Source organism: Chanos chanos, chromosome 16, assembly GCF_902362185.1.
Source record: "Chanos chanos chromosome 16, fChaCha1.1, whole genome shotgun sequence".
Classification (NCBI taxonomy): Eukaryota; Metazoa; Chordata; class Actinopteri; order Gonorynchiformes; family Chanidae; genus Chanos; species Chanos chanos.
In genome coordinates, this window is record NC_044510.1 from 9161717 (window position 1) to 9178347 (window position 16631).

At 45.3% G+C, this 16631-nt stretch overlaps 1 protein-coding gene across 1 annotated transcript; it reads right to left on the reverse strand.

The window, feature by feature from the left end:
* Positions 1-363: 363 nt before the first annotated feature.
* stk17al (serine/threonine kinase 17a like) lies at positions 364-16357 on the reverse strand. The gene is made up of 7 exons (XM_030793780.1): positions 16248-16357; positions 10793-11005; positions 4198-4342; positions 2983-3109; positions 2630-2678; positions 1871-2050; positions 364-719 (listed from the first exon to the last, which is right to left on the reverse strand). Exons 1-7 carry the CDS (start codon positions 16355-16357, stop codon positions 440-442), a joined length of 1104 nt encoding a protein of 367 aa, XP_030649640.1. The 3' UTR covers positions 364-439.
* Between the last annotated feature and the right edge of the window lie 274 nt (positions 16358-16631).

A 16631-nucleotide genomic window follows, 5' to 3' on the forward strand; every position in this document is an offset into this window, starting at 1 on the left:
GACCCTGTTAAACAACGGGGTGAGTGTACAATCTATCTCCATGTCTCCGAGCTTTACAAAGGCTTTATGAAGAGCATATAGATGCTTTATTAAGGCATTACTAAGGGCTTATAAAGGGACTTTGTGCATTTCAGTTTCTGGATTGCGTGGCGAAGTCCCGCTACATCTTTACTCTGGTGCATGAGTATCGGTTGTCATTCACACACTCGCAGCACTCAGACACACATTTACACAAACCGACAACACACATGGAACGTATCAGATGCACACGCAAGAAGCTGGATCTTTGCCCCGGATTCCAGAGCACAGAGACTATCACAGTCCTGACCAAACAACATCATGGCACCTTAACTCAGTTCTCAGTCAAGACATAAATAAACCTCATTGGCTGCACGCTTTCAGCAATCCTCCTTTGATTGGCCAACACGTCGAGTGGCTCTCAGCAAATCAGCTCCTGTTTGATTTCGGGACGAGTTGGAAACGGCTCGGAGAAAGAGAACGTATCCCGGCCTGTCTTCAGCTCCCCCTGCCCGGGGCATGTGGAGTACGTTGCCATGACGACCAGCTCTGGGGATGGCGCGGGGCTCTCTGGCTCGGATTCTGACTGGCTCGTTTCGGGTTCGTCCAATGAGGCGCCGGTGTGGTGGTGTGTGTGCACAGCTGGGGAGTGCGTGACCAACCAGGGATGGTTTAAACACTGCTCTGCAGTGGCCCGTTTTCTGTGAGAGAGAGGGAGAGAATATATGAGAACTGTCAGTCAAAATAGGATACAAAGAAGAAGATAGTCACTGAAAATCTCTAAGCACAGATATGGAGGCCTAGACATGTACTCTCACGATCATTTCGACGTTCCAATGGCTGCAAAATAAAAAAAAAAAAAAAAAAAAAAAGAAAAGAAAAAAATCAGAAAAAACCCCTCAGATTACTCTTTCCACTTTTCTCCCCTTCTCTTCTCTCTCTCTCTCTCTCTCTCTCTCTCTCTCTCTCTCTCTCTCTCTCTCTCTCTCAAACCAGTCTTTTCCTCTCCAGGGATTACTCTCACACAAAGGAATTTTTTCCACATCTATTTTACTAACCCCCCCCCCCCCCCCCCAATCTTTTCCACCCACTGCCGATGATCTATGGCTGTTGAGTTTTTATTGAGCGAAGATTGCTGCCCTGGATCACAGGCTGGTCAGAGCTCCAGGTCGTTTCTCAATGGCGACATAACTGGGTCCTCTGCTCAAGGTTACAATCAGTCAACGCCGACACGAAATGGCCTCTACAACTACCACCATCAGCACCATCATCTCTACCACCTATCCCTGTCCAGCAGGGGAGGCCTCCCCATAATGTGGGAAAAGCCACAAGGCACCCGAGTCAGATCCCCTGTCCATTCAAAACCAAGAGGCCATGACGTTTTAATGAGAGATTAAGTCTCTGGGATTAAGTCCCGGCGTGCTTAATTTTTCATCGATTGGCGCGAGTCCAGAGGCTCTTCCACGACATCAATCACGTTATGCAACCGGCTGGAGGAGAAGTGGAGCGTGAAAGAAAAGGCGTTTTTTTTTTTCTTCCCTTTTCTTCTTCTTCTTCCCTGTGGCAAGTTTAACATTAAAAGTTTTCGAACGATAGCACTTCTACAGGGAGTCTCTTTTTTTTTTCCCCCCAGGTGATTTTTTTTTTAGAGAGAATATTTCTCAGTGTCTCGCGAAGGCCGTAATCTCCTAAAAATCGATGACGTTCCTTCAGCTGCAGACCACAATGCCGTCTCTCGCTTGGAGTTCAAAAGTCTCTGACACAACGATCAAATAAATATTCACCCTTACGCGACGAACAAAACAAAAATACTGCTTTGTTGGCCTTTTTCCAGACCAAGGATGAGGCTTACCTGGGGTCTTTGTGGAGAAGCGACTGGATGAAGTCCACGGCGAGGTTGGAAATTCCTTGGAAGACCTCCGGTGAGTAGTCCACGTTGACTTGGGAGACATTTAGGAAGGTCTCCTGCTTGTCGTCTCCGAGGAACGGTGACTCGCCCGTCAACATCACGTACGTAAGAACTCCGATACTCCTGTTCGAGAAGCAGACGGGTGTAAGAATGAGCGTGTTCACAGTTCACATCTCAACAAAAAGCCACCTATGAAAAACACCATATCAGCACGGGACATTAATATGTGTGGCGAAAGCTCCATAAATAGAATCGAAACCATTAAGCTGTAATGTATAAATCATAGTGCACCATCAAAATTTCAACAATGAAACACTCTTTGAGATGTTAAAAGTACTTCTTATACGTCCGAGGATCTGGATGCAGAGCAGTGTTTCTGGAATTTTCTGGAGAGAGCTCCTTTTGGCTTATGCAGCGTTCTGCGATAGTTTTATCTAGGTTATCTATGAGCGGTAATCATACTGCCCTGGAATTTCGTGCCTACTTTAGATAACATTTGATAAAGAACGACCTTTATCTAACAGTGCTGTTCTCCAAGAGCTTGTTGTTTTTCACTGGGCCTGATTAACACAGGAACCCCCCCCCCCCCCCCCCCCCCCCCCAAGAACCAATCAGTGACATACAGCTCTAATAAAATAGACACATACACACACACACACACACGCAAACGCACGCACGCACAGAAACACAACTAACACTCACCACATGTCAGTGGCTGTACTGATTGGCTCGTAACTCAGGACCTCTGGAGCTACAGAGTAAACAAGAGAGAGAAAAAAAACAATTCAATTTAAAAACCATTCTGCATATCTGTTACGCAGATGAATGCACAGACGCGTTTGCTGTGAGAAAGCTGACAACGTTTATCTCAAACACAGATAAACGGTTGAGTGCCTCTGATATCGTCCGGTAGCTAATAACCTCACGCAGGTCAAAAGTCTCGATGACTAACACACGTTCGTATGGTTGCCCAATGCCCGGCGTGCCTTTGGATACGTTCTCTTGTTTTGTTATCCAGCTCTCTAAAGAGGACAGACAGGGGCTCGTTCACTCACCTACGTATTCTGGCGTTCCCAGGATCTCCCGCACCTCGGACGTGCCGTCCACGCGCCGAGACAGGCCGAAGTCCACGATTCGAATGTCGCCCAACGGCTGCGCGCTGGTCAGCAGAATGTTCTGAGGCTGAGAACGTGAAAACAAACACACACACACACGAGCACGCACACACACACACGAGCGCACACACACGCGCACGCACACACACACACACACGCGCGCACGGTTTACTTGGGCTAAATAACATAACATAGCACAACAAACCACATAAACTGGATTCGTTTAAACATGGACCGGTTAAAGCCATTTGAACACAGCATAAACAGGAAATGCAGACATTTGTTTGCCTGCGGGGGTTGACAAACATCCTTTTACAGTATTATGCTGTTTACCGAACGCGTTCTTCAACGTTCTGTAGACCACACGGGCTATGGATGAAGGAATCTTTGACTTTTTCTCAGTGTGTCTCTGGTGTTCAGCAAATCTAACGTGATTCAGGGTTTTTTTTTTTGGTTTTTTTTTTTTTTTTTGGTGGAGTTTGGACTCGAGTCTGAAAAGGTCATCAGAAGCTTTTAGGATAATTCAGATTAGGCCGAACATTCAGTTAGGCTTCAGCGCTCAAACAACCTGCCCCATTAACCTCAGCTCTCTTCTTCTTTAACCTTTCCTTCTTTCATCCCGTAACTCTCTCTCTTTTCTCTTTCCAGCTGCCTTTACGCAACACGCTCTCGCTTTCTCTGTCTCTCTCTCTGACACACACACTCAGTATGTGTGTTTCAAATGGAAAGGGAGAACACTGTGTTCACACAGGTTTTGTGTGACTGTTTTGTCTTACGTAACGCAATAGTACGCATGTATAATACACATGTGTATTACGATGGTCATGAGTATCACGCCATGAGACGGGACTTGGTTACGTTTTATTAGTGCCATCAGTCAGCGTAGACATTTACACGCACACGCGCAAAAGTAAGAGCTAAGGAAATGAGAGCATGAGCCGATGAATGTCTCCTTGGTGCTAATAAAAACAAGCGTCCAAAAACGTTCAAAGTCTAAATGAATATTTTTGCAGGCCCTCTGTTTTTGTTATGATGGGATGTCAGAGTTAGGGCTTTGAGAACTCCTAGGCTTTGACTGGGGAACCAAGGCGATGTCACCCCCCCCCCCCCCCCCCCCACAGTTAAAGCAGTTAAAGCACAGTAAGTGGCACCAACCTTCAGGTCCAAGTGGACAACATTGTTTCTGTGAAGACAGGCCACGCCTGTTAGGATCTGACGGGCCAGTCGGATGACGTCTTTCTCTGTGAAGGCTTCGTCGTTGTCGGCGACGCACTGGTTAAATATCTCGCCCCCCGCGGCGCTAATGGAGAAAAAAAAAAAAGGAGGGAGAAATTATAATCAGTTCACAAACAAGCACCCACACGCGTTCAAAGCCGAACGCCGACTGCCATATCAACCCTTTCTCCTGAAGCAGATGAGGTGCATGTGGTAAGCACTGCGTGCTTGTCTACTCTGTGGTTTTGGTTGTTTAATCACTGGCAACAGGTTTTGCCTTTCTGGTACAGGTTTTAATTCCACACGCATGTTCAACTGACTCCAAAGAGTCTTTCAGAGACTATTAATGAACCTCTCTCTCTCTCTCTTTAACACAATAGCTAAGTCATTCTGACTACTGTCCATGATAAACATACCATAGCTCCGTGATAAAGTGTCACTAGAACATTACACAACTCACTTCTCCAGAAGACCATAAAGCAGATCTCAAAGACCATTCAAAATTACGTAATGAAGCTGTATTGTACTTTAGGCCTGGGAATTAGGTCTGACTGTGACACACACACACACACACACAGACACACACAGAGCCAGAGAGACACGCACGCACACATCATGTGACGCTGTTGAAGGCTCCAAAAGTCACAACCGTAAATCAAAACGCGATTAACTCCTGGGTCTACAGTGTGTGTATCTCTCCCTGTCTAATAACCTTTGGTGTGAAGATACGGTGTGCTGGCTCCACTTTTATCCTGATAAAACCAGGAAAGGCTTAAGAAAACTAATTAAGTCATCAGACACCTCAATGTGACAGAGGTCACACCCTAGTTTATCTGTCCTACACTTAACTGTTTCCCCAAAGGTCCAAGTACAGAAACAGACGACTGAATAGTGATCGTTAGTCCAACTGTAAGAGTAACTGGAATCAAATCAAACAACTTTCAACTCTTCAAGGCTGATGAGTCTCAGTGACGTTAACACCAAGAAGAGACCGTTAGTAAATGGGGGGAAAAACCCTCTACCATAATCTGTAACTAATCCTTCACTGAACATCTACATCTTCTGCCGTGCTTAACAGAACTGCCTATGTAATGAATGTGTTGTCAAATTAGAGGAGACTTATGGGCATCAGTGGGGGTGGCCGAGAATGGCTTGTGTAACCGTGACAATTGCTGTCATGACGACGGGAAATTTCTTTCTTTAACAGTCATATAGTTCAAGCAGCTATGAAAATGTCTGGGAATGGAAGCCATGTGTTGAGGATTTAGACCTCTGACACACACACACACACACACACACACGGATGGATATTTTATCTGAGAGGAATCTCAGTGTGCGTGTGTACACTGTCTTTGTTGCGTAACTCAAAAGTTAAAGCGTGAAATTGGCGGGATTTCTCGGCCCTTCTTATCAGGGTACATCTAACACCTGATCGACGAGGCCTCCCTACCAAATCCACTCTGACCCCGCTCCTCTCAAGGCCACCACATTTTTACACCCAAATTAGATCTGAATACCAGCGATCCCCAGGGCCTATTACACACACTCCCCTCCACACACACACTCCCCTCAACTCAGACAAATCATCATTACAGCAGTCACAATGCTGCTACAGGGGGGTCCCCTCAGCCATCAGTCAGACCGTACCGCATACACACACACACACACACACACACACACATATACACAGACATACACACGCGCACGCACGTACACACACGCACGCAGACACACGCCCCCACGCACGCTCGCAAAAAACATGTCAGAACACACAGCCGAATATATGTGCGTGCGTGTGTGTGTGTCCCCGTGTGTGTGCGTGTGCACGCGTGCAGATAACAGGAAATTGGAAACAGGCACCGAGCAGTTCGTTTGGAGCGTGTCCCGTTTGCGCATGTTAACGACGGCGTGATTTAAAAAGGGAAAACTGCGCTTATGTTTGATCTTACACGGCTGTATGGAGAAAATTAGACACGCAGACACTGTTACCATTCATTCACACAAGTTACATTTATTAAGAACTCTCTCTCTCTCTCTTTTCCTTCCAGAAACCCATCTGAAGATCTGAAAACTAAACCGTGAGCTAACCCTGTCAAAGGATCTTCTCTCTTTGTCTTTTCTCTCTCTCTCTCTCTCTCTCTCTCTCATCATCATTTCTCTTTTCAGGAGCAAAAATTGTCCCAATCTGAACAAACATTCCAGCCCACGCTAACACGCACGGGCTAAACATGGTGAGCACAGAATAAAGATAAAGAGAGAGAGAGAGAGAGAGAGAGAGACAGAGAGAGAGGGAGAGAGAGAGAGAGAGAAGGGGCAAAAAAAAAAGAGGATGGAGATGATTAGGGGATGATAAGAGAAAGAAGAGAAGGAATCTGGTTAGTGAAAGAGTGAATCCCATTTCAAAATAAACCCCGTCTCTCCGTTTATGGGAACAGTAAAAAAACCCAAAAAAAACCCTGGGACGAAAATATGCTTACCCCTGCTCCTGTCCACTGCCCCCACCCCCCCCCAAAAGGGACCACCGGCAGAGCGCGCTTTAGTGTCTTTTTCAGATGAGAAACAGTTTCCAAAAAAGAAAGAAAAAGAGGAGGAAGGAAATCCTTCATCTGTCTGTGATCACTAATCTAATCTAATATAATCTAATCTACCCACCACCGACAGGTCTGTCTGTCTGTCTGTCTGTTTCTCTCTCTCTCTTTTTCTTGCCATTTTCACTGTAAATACAAAGAAGTCTCATCTCAAAGTCCTTACTGTCCTGATCTGAGCTGTAGTCACTAAAACGTGGACAGAAAAAACAAAACCAAACAAAAACCAAACTAAAACCACCCCCCGCAAAACCTGCTTCATTTGGTAGCAGTCTCTGATACGGAGAAGAGAGGAATACTATTTTCGGGACAAAGAGAAATCTACCGGGGGGGGGGGGGTGGGGGGGGGGTGAGCTCAGGCAGGGAGGTTCTTGGTGTCTCAGGGTCCCGTGTGTGTGTGTGTGTGTGTGTGTGTGTGTGTGTGTGTGTGTGTGTGTGTATGTGGACCGTGAGGAATGGGCCATGCTGCGAGGACTGACCTGAGAACATTTGAATCACAAGGGCTTACTAATGCTCAGCCTGCTCCGTTTTGGCCGGCGGGGCGGGTGGGGTCTCTGAACATCCAGGATAAGAGGACGTAGTCGGGCGGGAGGATGAAAAGGGACAGAGAGAGAGAGAGAGAGAGAGAGAGAGAGAGAGGGCAAAAGAGGTGACGGAGATGAAAGCGTGATGAAGCGGTTGCGTAAGAGGTGACGGATGGAGAGAGAGCCAACGTTTCTCTTCATGTCGGTTACAAAAGGAACGAAAAACTGATCAGTCATTGTGAGAGAAGAGAAAGAAAGAAAGACAGAAGGAATGCGGTTCTTCAAGAAACAATTAGCAAATCTTTATAAACATGTTTTTGCCTGGCTGTTACTGGCTGAATTTTAATTGTTCCAGACAGTGACAAACAGAGAGAGAGAGAAGCTGTAACTGTGACTGTGTGTGTGTGTGTGTGTAATGAAATGTGAAGCATTTCCTCTTTTCAGCTGTTCTGGGTCTCCTGTTGGTCTTTCACTTCAAGGTGCAACTCTGTCCTTTTGTCTTCATTTCTCACAATTAAAAGCCCCCAAGACTCAGACAGAGCATGCACCCACCCCTTTCCCACACACACACACACACTCATACACTCACACATATACACTCACACACACACTCATACACTCACACATATACACTCACACACACACACACACACATATACACTCATACACTCACACACACGTGTGCAGGGTTTAAAATTTAAAGAGCAATGATGAGAAGCAGGCTTTTCAATTCTCACAACACTGAGGATGTGGTTGTGGTCCTGTGTTTGCATGTGTGAATGTGTGTGTATATGTGTATATGTGTGTGTGTGTGTGTGTGTGTGTGTGTGTGTGCGTGCGTGTGTTTGCATGTGTCTGTGCGCACTTCAGCTCTTTTTTTGGAAATGCAGCTAACTTGCATGTAAACCCACAGGAAATGGAAAAGTTTGTCTGTCTTTCTTTGGCTTTTCTTTTTCTTTCTTTTCTCGTGTATTTTTTTGTTTTTCAAAGAATCATCAGTGTGAAACAGCCCACAAAACGCTTTCAGAAGAAGGGAAGGGGAGAGAATGAGACAAGAGACAGAAAAAAAAAAAAAAAAAAAAGAGAGGCAACCAAAACGAAAATGTCACAAATCAGACAGTAGTAGAGTTTGTGCCTCTTTTCTTTCCTTCAATGCAACAACACATTACAAATTAAGCAGGTTGCAGTCAAGACCGGCGAAAAATCAAACCTGAGATAAAAAGTAAAGTCTCCGTGATTGCACAAACACACTGTGAACAGTGAGCAGTGAATTTGTCCTCTGCATTTAACCCATCCAACACACCAGTAGTGAACACACAACAGACGCAGGAGCAGTGGGCAGCATTCCTCTGCGCCCGGGGAGCATTAGGGTTAAGTGCCTTGCTCAGGGGCCCACACAGCCTGTGGATGTGGGGCCTGGGAATCGAACCGGCCACCCTCCGATCGCAAGCACGGTTCTCTAATCTTTAGACCACGGCTGCCCAAGATATCTAGACTACTACGTCATGAAGGGAGAGGTTTTGTCTACAGGGAAACTGTGTCTGTGTGTGTTTCTTAATAGCACCTCTCCTTAATTAACCATCTAGTCCTGCACACACATTAAGACACACACCATTTCTCTTCAGGGAAACCCTTTTTTTTTTTTTTTTTTTTAAATGGTTCGCTGTCATTTGAGGTTGGTCAGAGGGCAGTGACGTGGGAACTAGCATACGCTAGCATCTGTTACACAGACATCACAACAGCCTTATAAGGGGAGCATGTAAAATGTGTGTGTGTGTGTGTGTGTGTATACATGTGTCTGTCTGCTGGGTCTCAACACTTTCGCCCGACAAACAGCCACATCCTCTGGAAATGGGAAGTTTTGAAACGTTCATCGAGGTAGAAACACACATCTCCCATTTGTCAAAAAAAAACACCCTGCGCTCTCTCTCTCTCTCTCTCTTTCTCTCAGCATCCGACCTACGCACATGCTTATTTCGTCAACGAACTACGCAAGAAAGAGAAAACGTCAAAATCTGACCAATGCGGAGGTTAAAAAGAAAAAGGCACCGTCTGAGTCAAGAAAAACCACACACACACACACACGCACACACACACACACACACACACACACACACACACACAAAACCAGAACGAAAAAAAAAAAAAAGGACGAGAGAGACAGAGTCTCTGTAAATAGTTTTAAAGATAAGCGTATTCCTTTTTCTTTGTTATTACAGGTTTTATCCACATTCTCATCTCAATGTTAATTGTGCTGTGATAAGCTCTGTCTACCAGGGAAAGCCTAAATGCTTTGCTTAGATTAGCATCGTACAGGAAAGTACGCAACACAAAAACTTTTTACGTGAAAACTTACCACAAGTGCATATCATCTGCTTACGTTGATACTTTGAAGCTCCTATCAGTTCAGATTAACTAACCAATCAAATGTCAGCAAATAACTGAAAAAAAAACCCCCATTCATTCATAATTCTTGCTTCGAATCTTAATTGAACGAGATTTAATCTCACTCGTCAGCGGTCTTTTAAAAGAGTTCTTAATTCGTCGCTCTCTTGTTCCTGGAACCAGACAGCTGTGCGAGATGACATAACAGTTCCTGAAGACAATTTGGAGATTAAAATGCTAAAACTGAAGGGAACTTTTTTTTTTTTTCCTTTTTTTTTTTTTTTTTTGGCTTCATGTGCAAGCAGGCTGTGGAATGGACAAGTTCTGCGTGATATTTTGCTGTGTTCCTTTCTAAAAATATATTCCACATTCGTCGCGAGTTATGCGTCTGGGTTTAGGGCGAGTCTGGTTCCATGAGCAGGTTTAAAGAGGAGAGGCAAAGAGAGAGAGAGATGACCTGTGTCGAGAGAAGGGCTATTTTCGTTTATTGTCTCTACGATTTTATGGTTATTGAGTTGGATCCCTCAGGCGTGTCTAAAATGAGATCTGTGTTCTTTCGGTTCCAAAAACTTCAACTAGAAACACAAGTGGACTCTTTTTTTTTTTTTTTTTTCTTTTCTTTTTAAGAAGAGTTCTGGATAAAATGAGATTACAGTTTAAAAATATCAGATGTTTATCTGTAATTGAATCCTGGTTTGGGAACGAGGCAGAACAACAGTATTTTATCTTTAGACTCTGGTTTGTCTCTGTTTAAAGATTCGGTACAGATTATGCTGCACTAACACCTTCAGGTATCTGGTCTTGTCGATTAGCATTAATTATGACTATTCTGTTCTGTGTGGTTATCACTGGCAGGTTAGTCAAAGGAAACGATGTTCAGTTCAGAGTTACAGCATACTGTGTGGTGTACCATGACCGGCCAGAAAATCAAACTACGAGACAGAAAGAGAGAGAGAGAGAGAAAGAGAGAGAGAGACAGAGAGAGAGAGAGAGAGAGAGAGAGAGAGAGAGAGAGAAAGAGTAACTCCCACTAACTCTTACCACTCTAGGACGAGGATAATCTCAGTGCTGGTTTCGTACACCTCATGTAATCCCACCACGTACGGATTGGCCTTTGCCGACTCCAGCACCGCGATCTCGTTCAGGATGTCGCCGCGACAGTCCTGCCCCTTGCGGCGTTTCCGTAGAAACTTGGCGGCATGCTCCTTGCCCGTGGCCTTCTCCATGCACTTCTTGACCACGGCAAACTTGCCTCTGAAGAGAGAGAGAGAGAGAGAGAGAGAGAGAGCGAGGACGCATTCATTAAATCTGAATTATTACCGGTCAGTTCAGCATGTACTCTAACTTTTCTCATCAGACGCGAGTGCAGTGCAAGACAGGTCAACGCATGGGCCTTGTAGGCCTACATGGAGAATGGGGAACATTTCTGATAAGGTATTTGTCGGTGGTGGTTATTTTTTTTTTAGGGGGATCGTAGCTGAGATAAAGCCGGCCTGCCAATCCAGCCAGGGAGCAGCTTTCTCCCGAACGTGCCATTCAAACATTCATTTTCTTTTTGTCTTGTCATGTAGAATTGGCAGCACAGTGATCTGTCTGTCCCAAAATGAGAGCTCTAGGATGGAAGTAAAAGTGCTCTATATGTGTGTGTGTGTGCGTGTGTGTGTGTGTGCGCGTGCGTGCGTGCGTATGTACGTGTGTGCATGTGTGTGTATATGCATGTGTGTGCATGCGTTTGTGTGTGCGCGTGTGTGTGTGTGTGTGTGTGTGTGTGTGTGTCTTGTATCTTAAGGAAAAGAAGGGCAGATTTCTCTATCACTCTTGTTCTTCAGCATTAGGGAGTGCCTGACACTAGGCAGATAAGTATGACAGTTAGGCCTGTATGCAGTTTTGTGAGTGTGTGTCTAGAGCGAGAGAAAGTGCATGTGCGTACACACACACACACACGCACACAGAGGCTGATTTTCTAAATTGGACTTCCTGCCCATCCTTGCTTGACCCTCTGACGCATCTGAGCGATCCATCAAAAGGGGGAGCAGGAAACCCTCGCCTCATAATGCATTCTCTCTCTTTCTCTTTCTCTCACACACACACATATACACATACACACATGGTGATGAAGGAAATGCTTGTCTGTCCCTCTATGGACGAAGATTCCCTCTCACACACACACACACACACACACACACACACACAAAGACCAGGCCTGTCTGTAAGCCATTCTCTTATTTGACAGCAGCAGGGACAGATGGCCCTTAACTCCACCCTCTCCATCCCATTCTTTACAAGGTCTAACAAAGAACCACCACTGTGTGTGTGTATGCGCGCGCGCGCGCGCGTGCGTGTGTGTGTGTGTGTGTAGCCAGGTAGGAGACAGGACAGACCACCCACTCTTTTACAAACGAGTGTCCAGTCTCTTGACTTCACGCTCTAGGTCTATGGCCCATTAACCAAAGCCCACACTGAGACTATGAGACATGACCTGCTACTGATGGCTCTGATTGTTTTAAACACGTCAGGATATGGTACCGTAGCAATGGGACACACTCACAGTTTGACCCTTAAAAAGAACTGAGGGGACGCTGTTAGTGGGCATGGTGACACCTCACACACACACACACACACACACACACACACACATACTCTTTAGTACGTCTGTATGCCAAAGCTACAGGACTGATTCAACCAACAGATTCAGAGAAACCGAGAGCATTTGTAACTTTGGAAACATATTTTGAACGGAATTGTATTGGTTCAGTGTGGGGACAGACATTCGCGCTAATTTCTTCCTGTGCCAGGGGCGTTCTAGCAGTTTGATGCCCTAGAAATACGGGGTCGGGGGGTGACATTTCTCTGGGAAATGCGGGAGCCAAAAACACGCTGCTTCCTTTGCGGTACAGCTAAAAGCTTGAGGGTTGCTCCAAGGTCATCCCACGATTTTTCTTTTTGGGGTTTTGAAGTGCTGTAAACCTAGCGAAGTTTCACCCACTTTCACAGTGACGGAGGGAGGGAGGGACGGAGCGTTGGTTTCTAGTCTGAGCTAGGGCAGACGCGGCTTTCTAGGAAACTGTTCGGGTCCATTTGAATATTGACAAAATATGTACTCCGGAAAACTGATGCGTCGCTGCCAAATGTCTCCCATATGCTTCAAGTTAGTACTCTGGCAAACTGCTCCAATAAAGCCAAAAAAAAACCACGTTCTGTGCTTGGTTTCTCCAAGAAAGTAAACAAAGGGACCAAACCGAGGTAGACTTGCAAATAAAACTGCGGCTGTCGGGGTAACAGTGTCCTCAATTCCGCAGCAACGGAGTGCATTCTGTAGAGCCGCAATGGCTCCCCCGCAAAGGGGCCGTGAAACCATGTTGGCTCTGCAGGGCTGAGGTTTGTACACGTGCCCGCAGGCATGTTGCAGCGCTGTGGAACCCGTTCATCGCCAAACGCTCTGCCCCTTGGGGGGGGGGGGGGGGGGGGGGGATGGTCCACCGGCTGGCACAAAGCAGGCATTTCTCCTCAGCGTGCCGGCTCCGAAACCCCCGCTCAGCACACGAGGAACTCACTGCCCAGTCAAAACGCACTCCATACCGGACACATACGAACATCAGTTCTTAAAGGTGCACGCTCGAGTGCCTTTGATTTTTCTGTTCTTTCTTTTTTTTTAACATTTGCTTTTTTTTTTTTTTTTTTTTTTAATATGCTGGAAAAAGCCAAGTGGTAGGTTTAGGAATCCTGTCCGAACAATTTATGGGCATAAGCGTTCTAAGCACACACTGCAGACAGTCAGACAACCCGTGGCCTCATTTGACTTTTTGGTTCAATGGTGTCATTAGCCTATAACTCAGTAGTCATCCATAAAAGGATGGTTTCATTCACTCTGTAAAGAGGAAACACACACACATGCGTGCGTGCGCGCAGACACACACGCGCACACACACACACAGAGTTGTGACTTGACCCAGATGCAGCAGGGGTAGCAGCAGTGCTTGGTTTCCTGTCTGATACTCAAGACTCACAAACTGACATACATATACGCACGCACGCGCACAAACACACACACACACACACACACACACACACACTTCCTGTGTCATCTAAACTCTGTCTGTGTTGAAAGAGAGTTGTATCAATCTTTGAAAGAGCACACACACACACACAAGTTTAGAATCATAATGTGAGTCAATGTAGATCAGAAGGAAAATTTCAATATGAAGAAGTGACAAATGAACACACACATACACACACACACACACACACACACACGCATACACACAGACATCTGAACCTCTCATCCAATATTTAGGGGGATTCCAGATATATGTCAATGCCAAGTCTAACTTAATACTCCCTCATTATTGATGGAGAAGATCCAAAACCCAGACACACACACACACACACACACGCGGCCACTTCCCTGATGCTGGTTTGGCAGACACTTCTGAGAATGCCAAATCACAGAGTTTCTTCACAGAGAGGCAGATCAAATATGCCCAATCTCCACCAAAGGCCAATCTGAATGATTCATTATACCCATCGTCACGACCAAGAGCATGTGAGAGAGTGTACACTGCAGGGAGGGCAAGGGGGGGGGGGGGGGGGGGGGGTGATGAGGAATGGGTTACACTCATTCTAAAATTCTCCTGGGGAGGAAAACTAATTTTGTACAATCCAGGCCAACTCCCTTACATAAGACATTAAACTGGGGCGCCCCCCTGAGATGCCAAAAAAAAAAAAAAAAAAAGAAAAAAAAAAAGAAAAAAGCCTTCTCACAACTCCTAGGCAAACGTAGGACAGGCAGTCATGCATATACATTTCTACAGGATCTTAGGTTCTTCTCTTTTCCTCATCTTTCAACTTTTCCTCCTCAAGCCTAGGGTCCCAACCAGGGATATCTCATATAAAGGGAGAATACTCTTTGCATTGCCATATGTATGTGTGTGTGTGTGTGTGTACCTGTAGTATTAAACACACTGTATTTGTGCTGAATTCTTTCGACGTGTTTTCAGTAAGCCATTTACGTAAAAAGAACTTTACGTAAAAAAAAAAGAGGCTAAACATACGTCCTCCGAGGCATTCCGCATTCCATGTAAGACAACGTTTACCTGACTGATGACTGTTCCTTTGAGAAAATGCGTGGTACTCACAAAACCATATCCATTCATCTTTTCACCCATATCTAAATAAATATAATCTGCACCATCTGTGTTCCTCCTTCAATGCACCAGCATGGTGAAGAGAAAAAAAAAATCAGATAGCGACGTTTGGGAAAAGACACACACACACACACACACACACACAGCAGCTGTCCATGTGATCCAAGTCAGTTGCGCTTGTGAATGCTATTTATTCAGAGAAAAGAACATTTGGTACTAGTCTTGCGGTAAAGTTTGCATAAAACGCAATTTATCTCGGTCAATCCTCGTTAAAGGACCACGGTCCAAAAGTCAACTAGACAAAAGAGCGCCACACAATCTCATTCCAAACGCATTACAAGCGCAGTCGTGAAGTCTATCAAAGGTTTGCGTTCCAACGTCGAAGTACGCTGAAGACGCCTGAAAATTACGCTCAGATAAAGATCACGGGCGGGCCAACCAAAATCAGAAAAGGCCACAGCGGCGTGAACTGTCAGGCCACGCTCATGACGAATCCACATAAAATTCAACAGTTCAGAGATTTCTGACCAAAGTGGGTCGTAACGAGGGGTCAAACCCAGCGACCCATCAAATACAGCAGTGGACAATCACAAGGCATCGGTTTTAATTGTATATACAGGTACCAAAGACAAACACAGCAGCGTAAAGGGCGCAAGTGCGCACACATACACGCAAACACAAGCAACAGGTGCTGGGAGCGTTACAGCTGTCCCAGACGAATAAAAAAGGTGTTCACTTGAAACTTTCAAGATCCACAATTAAGCCATCATGATTACTGTTAGATAAACAGTCACCTGAAAGTCAGGAAAGTCAGGCTAGTCTGTTGGACTAGTGAACTCTAGCCTATTCATAATACCACCATGCAAAAATGGCAAATGCCGTAAAGTCCAAATGTATCTCTCTAACAATCCTTATTTTCAGTCCGGAGCACTCAAGCATTTCAATACAAAGCAAATACACCCGCAAGCTACGACACTTCGCGCAGAAAACGCATGTTCGTGCCAACAAGAATTCCGTTCAAGCGGTTCTGGAACGCGCAACTGTTGCCAGTCAATACATTTGATTCGACAGCGGATTACACGTGCAGAAGCGGACAAAGTTTCTGTTTTCTGTCCAACTGGCGCTGATTTCTAGGTTCCCATTAAAGATGCTTAGTCCCAGTCGACTCTGCTTCCCCTCCCTACGTTTGTTAAAAGCGCAGAAAACACAGCACTAGAGATGGTCCTATCCCCAGTAGCTGGGTACACCATACATTTCACTGGATTTAAATGTGTTTTCCGCTGTCATGCATTGCGAACGTAAGGATAAAAAATAGTGCTTGTCTAAAAGGCACAATTTTATGCTGAACTTACCTGCCAAGCTCTTTCCCCACCAGGTCGTAGTTATTCTTAAAAGGGTCGGTCCTTATACGCGTTTGAATCTTAGTTACCATTCCGTTCTTGTTCATTATCGCGTCTGGCATCTCAGTTCTGCGTAACTAAAAGAACTTTCTTATGCTTACTGAAGTCCAGTAGTAACAAATGTTTAAATAAACGCGGTTATACTCAAGTAAGTATCATAACAGATAGGTCTGACAGGATTATGACTCTCTCCAGTTGGTTGCTACGCAGGCAACTTAATACTACACACTGCCAAACTATAAATTAAATGTCAGTGAACTGCTACTACGAAATCCTCTTCGAAACCCTAACTCGGTTCTTCGGCAAAGTGGTTTTTGAAAGACGACTGATGTTCCG